Source organism: Arachis hypogaea, chromosome 10, assembly GCF_003086295.3.
Source record: "Arachis hypogaea cultivar Tifrunner chromosome 10, arahy.Tifrunner.gnm2.J5K5, whole genome shotgun sequence".
In the NCBI taxonomy this organism is placed as follows: domain Eukaryota; kingdom Viridiplantae; phylum Streptophyta; class Magnoliopsida; order Fabales; family Fabaceae; genus Arachis; species Arachis hypogaea.
In genome coordinates, this window is record NC_092045.1 from 108,290,493 (window position 1) to 108,298,274 (window position 7,782).

General features: G+C 24.5%; 1 protein-coding gene across 1 annotated transcript; it reads left to right on the top strand.

The window, feature by feature from the left end:
- The first annotated feature begins 4,056 nt into the window (after positions 1–4,056).
- LOC112716390 (transcription factor MYB30) lies at positions 4,057–6,020 on the top strand. The gene is made up of 3 exons (XM_025768299.3): positions 4,057–4,393; positions 4,629–4,758; positions 5,196–6,020. The coding sequence occupies exons 1-3, from the start codon at positions 4,261–4,263 to the stop codon at positions 5,854–5,856; spliced, it is 924 nt and encodes a 307-aa protein (XP_025624084.1). The 5' UTR covers positions 4,057–4,260; the 3' UTR covers positions 5,857–6,020.
- Positions 6,021–7,782: the final 1,762 nt, after the last annotated feature.

Here is a 7,782-nt window from a genome sequence, read left to right on the forward strand (position 1 = left end):
TATATGTTAAATTTATAAATTAAATTTTTTTTATTAAAAATATAAAAAAATTAAGTTTTTAATTTATTTGTTTTGTCTTTATTAAATAAAAATATTTAAAAATTTTTATTAATAATAAATTTATCATATACTCTAAAACACATATTAACTAAACTCAAAAAATTTTTAATTAATAATATTAAAATCGAGCTAAACTCTCCAAATTCCTCCTGCATTGAAATAGTTTATGAAATTTCAATTAAACTAATTATGTTCTCGTAATTAATAAAATATATTATATTAATTTTTAACATGATGACCACTCATTTAAAAGGAAAAAAACAAGACTCAGGTACATTTTTATGATTTTTTAAGTGAGATTAAAAAATATATATATAATAAAATATTAAATAATAAAAGATTATACTTAATAAAATAAATAAAAAATTGATTAAAAACACATATTAACCAAACCCTCAATATAAAAAAAAAGGAAAAATAATGAAGTTATCTGTGAAAAGGATAATGAGTATTGTGTTGTTAGCATTAATGGGTCGCTGTGGTTTTAGACTTTAGAAAGCAAAGAGGGAAGCTTTCCATTCCCAGTGTATCATCATTCAATGCCTCACGCGCTTTTCAGTGGCATCCATTGCTTCAGCATTTATTACTTTACTGTATATCTATTCTATTATATAAAAATCGGATATTTGCACTTAATGATGGAATTAACGTGGCATACTCTGGAGAGTATTTTTCGATTTAATTATTTTAACTCATTCAATATAATTTATTACCATGACTTAATTATATCAGCTAATTAATTTAATTAAATATTTAAATATTAATATAATTTATTATAATATATATTACTTAATTAATTTTACTACATTAATTATAATTTATTATATTAGTTAATTAATTTATTCATTTATAAAATCTGAAATAAAATAAATAATTTATTATTTATTCTAATTGAATTCATTAAATTTAATTATACATTATATACAAATTAATAATAATTTGTAAATCACTTTATATTATATATGTATTAACAAAATATTATATATGTCTTAATGTGTTAATTAAATATTATATACGCACAGAAAAATAAATACAAATATGATTTATATAATATTAATAATATTATATTAGCATGGTGATTTTTTTGTTTTGATATCATATAGTAATGATAATGATAATATTATTATATAGTATTATATAAACTTTTAATATTAGTATAGAAAATTGGAAAATTATTCCTTATGGCAGTCATTCTTAGTAGAATAGTATGTCTCTTATATAGTATTGATAATTGTTGCTTAATTTAAAGTAATTGTATATTGGTATCTTAAATTTATTTTCAATAATGACCTAAATAGATAAATCTAATTGAATTAAATGATTATATAAAATATTTTATATTATTAATATACTAAAATTAAATTCATTTTTTGGTACAGAATTTTATAGGTAAATTTTATACAATATTAAGTAATTTTTTATTTTTTATTTGTTTTATCTGTGTTACTTTATTTAATTTTAAGTAGCGTCATATTTATAATTACCGCCAGTATGATATTTTATAAAATATGAAAATCAATTTTTTTATAATTTAAATATCAATGTTTGAATAGAAGAACTTAACAGACTCACAATCAGAGAGAGAGAGAGAGGAAAATCTACCTAGAGAAAAGAAACTCGGCATGAGAATGGTGGCGACGGGCTCAATAACGACGGTAACGGGATGAGCAGCGATGATAACATAAGCTGTGTCCAGTGACGGACCCAGAAAAATTTAGTAATGGGGACAAAAATATAATAAAATTTAGATATAGATATTTTTTTTGCTTCCCACGATATTCAACAAGTTAAGGACTAATCCGTCATGAATTTGAATTCCATTTAAGAATCTACAATTGGCCAGCAACGAGTTGCTATACATACGAGACAGAATTCGAACCCTCAATACTTATTTAAGTGGACGACTAAGTTGATCACTTGATCAATCTAAATTGGTTTAGATATATTCAAAATTTAAAATTAGAACTATCTAATACATATTGATAAGAACTAGAAATATACACACAATCATTATTATAATATTTAAAATAATAAAAATAAAATTTCATACACATAGTATAATATTTAAAATAACAAAAAAATATTTATAAGGACTTTTTTTTATTTTTAACATGATTAAATATTATTTTATATATATATTTTTAAACAATTATTTTACTTAATTGTCAAATCTACTTATTATAATTTTTATAGTATAAATAAATTTTTTAACCAAAATAATTACAATATATTAATACATAGATAATATATTTTTTTATCTTAAACAATTTTTAAAAAATAACTAATAATTTAAGTTGTATTTAATTAGAAAACTAAGTTTTAATTTAATTATTAATTAATTAACTAATATAATATAATTAATTATCACTAATTTTTGAGTGTATTTATTTATTTATTTTTCATACTAAATCAAATTTAACAATATAATTATTATTATGTGTTAAGTTTAACAAAATATTTTTTAACATAAAATACAAAAGAACTATTTATATTTTATTTTGAGACAAATATAATATAATAAGTGGTATATATGTATATAAGTATTAATTTTTTTAAAAAAATTTGTGGGGGCAAATGCCCCCTCTATTTTAAACGTGGGTTCGTCTCTGGCTGTGAAGAAAGATGGGAGTTGTGAATAGGTAAGCGGCGATGGACTCAGCAACAACATGACAGGAGCTATGCGGTTTTTTTGTGAAGAAGTCGAGAAGAAGAAGATTTTAGGTGAGGATGATTGAGTTTATCTTGCATGGCTATAGAGTATAGACTAAAATTATGAATCATGTGTGATGTGAGGCAAATCTTAATTCTTAAAAAGTGTTTATATGTATACATTTGGGGCGGGTACACCATAAACCTGACGATACCTGTCTTGAGCAAAATCTGTCCCGACTCGGGTCAAGTTATTACCCTTTTCATCCGGGTATAGACAGGTCGGGTACCTGCGTATTCGAAAACTCCTGCCAAGTCTAACCACGTATTGATACTCCTTTTATTAAGGGTTTATTGCTAGCCAATGGACTGCTATATACACAAGGCGAGATTCTAACTCCTAATAGTTGTTTAAGCGGACGAGTGAGATGATCACTTAACAAACTCAAATTGATTAAGATAAATACTAATTATTTTTAATATTTTAATATTAAAAATTTTAAGAGTTTGATTTTAATTATAACTTCATAAAATATTTATAATAATAATTGCTATATATATTATTTAATTTTTTAATAAAATTTTTAATATAATTTTATGTATTATCCGTACAAAGTACGGGAACATACACTAGTTATATTAATTCAGAGATTATTTCACGAAAGAAAAAAAAAACATTTACATATAGATAATTAGATGTTATTATTTTTTTTTCTTTTCATCCGTCATTTTTACGCTTTTTAATTTGATTATGGAGGTAAAACTGATACTTAACTTGGATACGAAGAGAAATGATACTTAACATTGGTGTAGTGTCAGACACAACTTAAACTCAGCGACTTCTTGAATTTAATTTAAAAAGTAAATTAATAGAAAAAACAAACCATCCGATTTCATGTAAATCGTAAAAAAAAAAATTTTTTTTATCATGAAAAAATCGCAGGTCCGATTTATTTTAATGTGAATTTCAGATCCTCCCTCCATGCAAAACGATCCCTCTGATTTACTTCCAAAAACTTAAAAATAAAAAACTTGGAGGTCTGATTTCTTAATACAAAATCTAAACAAAAAGTTGTCCTACAAGTTGGGTGAATATCATGAGTAAGGTTGAGAATGATTCTAATCCTAATTAAAGGGTAGTAATATTTATATATTAATATATATTTATTATCTTTCTAAATGTGAATTAATAAATATTATGTATGTTAATGGGATAAAGGGATAGAATTAAAAATGAGAGACATGGCAATTAATATTGGTGTGTAGCTGAGCTGACTTTTGCCGTCTTACTCGTAATATATTTAATGCATTTGCCGTCAACTTTTGACTATTTAGCCTTTGCCCCTTCTTTTCTTTGCTTCAGTCAGCCTTCACTTCACACACTCCATATATAATTTTATTTTATTTAATTACTTAAATTCCCCTATTTATACTCTCACCATATTAAGTCTTTGCTATGCTATGCTTGGACTCTTGCATAGTACTACTCAAATTGAAATTTTCAACAAAAAAAGAAAAGAAGAAATTTGAAGCTATTATACTTTTGAGATCATGGGAAGACCACCATGTTGTGACAAAGAAGGTATCAAGAAAGGTCCTTGGACTCCTGAAGAAGACATCTTATTAGTCTCTTACATTCAAGAACATGGCCCTGGAAATTGGAAAGCTATTCCTTCTAAAACTGGTAATTAATAATAATTATTAGTATAATCATATATTTAATTTCCTCATTTATTTTACTTTATATTGTGTTTTGTTAAAGAAATTGGTACTTTCAAAGAATATATATAATTAAGAAATGGAAAGTTAAAGTTTATATTTGTTCCATTTTTTAATCTTTTAAGAACTAATAATTTGTTAAATGTTTATATAATCATATTGTGCTTTTATTTTCTGTTAAAATTTATATAATCTTTCAGGTTTGTTAAGGTGCAGTAAGAGTTGTAGGCTTAGATGGACAAATTACTTAAGGCCAGGAATCAAAAGAGGTAATTTCACAAACCAAGAGGAGAATATGATCATTCACCTTCAAGCTCTACTGGGAAACAGGTACACTCATATGTTTTAAATTTTGGGTCCAAGAACATACCTCTTATAAAATCTCAAATGTTCAAATAAAATTGTTTTATATATATATATATATATATATATATATATATATATATATATATATATATATAAAGGAAGATATATACTTATATTCAATCACATATAAATATGTATATATATAATACTATGATTCTAAAAACCTTCCTAAATATTAAATTAAATAAAATTTAAAGAATATTTTTTTATATCTTAAAATATTTAAAAAAGCAATGAATTCTTTTTTCACCTATAAGTGAATATGATGTGGAGAAAAAAGAATTATTTTTGGAAAAAATTTTAAGTTTGATATACATTCTTTATTTTTGAAAGAATTTGCCTAAATAATATTTGGGATGATATCTGAATTTCTTGACATGGTAATTAAAATTATGGTGCAGATGGGCTGCAATAGCTTCTTACCTTCCACAAAGAACAGACAATGACATAAAAAATTATTGGAACACCTATCTGAAAAAAAGGCTCAGCAAGAAATTGGAAGAAGAAAAAAAAGATGGGTCTTGTTTGGCAAATAATAATAATGATTTTTCATCTCAGAAAGTTGTTATGCCACGTGGACAGTGGGAAAGAAGGCTCCAAACAGATATCAACATGGCAAAGAAAGCACTCACTCATGCACTCTCACCACAAAACAATAATAATAATAATAATAATAATAATAATATTGAATCCTTATCTTGTTCTTCTTCTTCCAATTCCAATTCTAATTCTTGTTCATCCAATAATAATAATAAAGCAACACAATCTTTAAGCTATGCTTCAAATGCTGATAACATAGCTCGGTTGCTCAAAGGGTGGATGAAGAAGAATAATAATAATGACACTGCTTCTAGCAAGGAGGGCATTTTAGGAACAAAAGTTTTTGGTAATGAGGAGTGTTTGGAGTCTTCAAATAATACTACTTCATCATTAGAGTTTTCTCATTCAATTTATTCCCAACAAGAAGAGAGCAAGACTGAAGAAATTGGTCAAGTTTTGATGCCTTTCCATTTGCTTGAGAAGTGGCTTCTAGATGAGACTAATATTGAGAAATTTATTTAACTATCTTCATCATGCATGCATGTCACTGTTTTTTAATCAAGATTTTTTTTTTCTGTTGTTTTCTTTTTTCTTTTTTTTTGGGCCTACATTGGAAGTGTGTATAAATATTTCTATATTAATCAATATATATCATGGATGCCATCTTAGATGCTTCACTATAAAAATTTGTTTAATTCTTTTTCCCATAATATTATTGTGGATTAATTATGACAAGTACGTTCAACAGTATTATCATCATGTTCAAATCTTCAGCATATATATCACTATTATTAGAAGAGATATGACATAATAATATCATATATATAACCAAAATTTCTAGCAGAGTTCAATCTTTAATTATTATGGTTCTCATTCTTCAACCCCGTTTCAATTAATTCTATGAACTTAATAGCTATAAATGCTTGTGTTCTGAGCCCATTTTTTTTATAGTTTATAAGTTGGCAGTGTGCACAAGTAACATCTAACATTCATGTATACAGTTATGACACAAGAAAAAACCCTCTCTAGTTTTCAAATTGTTAATACCTATATATGTTTAGCAGATAAATTCCAAGGCTAAATTTTTTAAATATTGTGTTCAGATAAATGAATCACTTAAATATTGAGTAATATTACAAAAATGCTAATAAATAGCGACGGACATGTAATGGCGGTTTTTGAAAATTACTGGGACATTTTGCAAAATTATACTTTGCTATATTATATATGTTGTGAATCAAAACTCTAAAATTCTATTGATATCTATTTATTAATTTTTATTAATTTTTTAATATTTAAGTAAAATAATTTTTTTTTTATTTTTATTAATACTTAGACAGATAAATAATGCACAAAATAGCTCATTAAAAAATTTCCTAAATAGAGATAATACACACTCTAACCTACTTAACATATAGATCATATTTCGCACTTAGGTTGTAGACCTACATAGATAGATCATGTTTGGTTTGAGAAGATATTTTTCCTTTATTTTTAAAATTTTCTGATAAAAAAGAAAAAGAAAAAGAATATTATATTTTGTGTTTTCCGTTGTTATTTCATTTTTTTAGAAAACTTTTCAAAATGGAAAATTATAAAAATGGAAACACAACCTAAATAAACTTTAGTGAAAAAAAAGAAAAATAAATAGTAAAAATAATAAAATATTGTTTCTATTTTCATGTTTTATTTTTACTCTTTTTTTAAGTAAAATTTCAAAAACATTAAAAAGTAATAACAAAACATAAAAATAGAAACCGAACAAATTAAACTCACATTTTAAATTGCCAACTACAACTATAATTGTAGTTGTAATATGCCATTATGATCACTATCACGTTATTTAATGAAATTATATTTTGACTTTAATATAAATGAATTAGGATGAAAATAAATCGTAATAATAGCTATCACTTCGGAAATGGTGCAATGACCACAAAATATTGAAATTTAAAGCAAGAATATTGATTTCTAATTTTTGTTTCTTCTAGTTGCCAATGGGAGACAGAATCATGTGGCTCGTAAGCTTGACTTCTGAGCCCCCATCTGGTTATGCATGTGGACACATACACTGCTTAGCACCTTGCATTGTCAACCACGTAACTATGCTAATAAGATGATAAAGACATGCATGTACATACATATAACATTATTCATATTGTTTTTTTTTTATAGATAGAACATAATAATGCCGTTCAGTACAAGATTTAATTATTACTAACTGTTAATAATTACGCCAAAGTTAATTAATAATCATAAAAAAAAAAAATTCCATGTGCAATATGAGTTAGGCGGCAAGCCAGACTTATATTATCATGGTTGCGTTTAGTTACGACAAAATATAAATAATAAAGATATAAAAATTAATTTTTTTATATTTTATTTAATAATAAATTATAAAAATTTAATTTATTTTTATTTTTATTTAAAAAATAAAAAATATAATAA

Coding starts and splice junctions, on each gene's coding strand:
- LOC112716390 (XM_025768299.3), top strand. CDS start 4,261: ATGGGAAGACCACCATGTTGTGACAAAGAAGGTATCAAGAAAGGTCCT. Junction 4,394..4,628: donor AGCTATTCCTTCTAAAACTG/GTAATTAATAAT, acceptor ATAATCTTTCAG/GTTTGTTAAGGTGCAGTAAG. Junction 4,759..5,195: donor CAAGCTCTACTGGGAAACAG/GTACACTCATAT, acceptor ATTATGGTGCAG/ATGGGCTGCAATAGCTTCTT.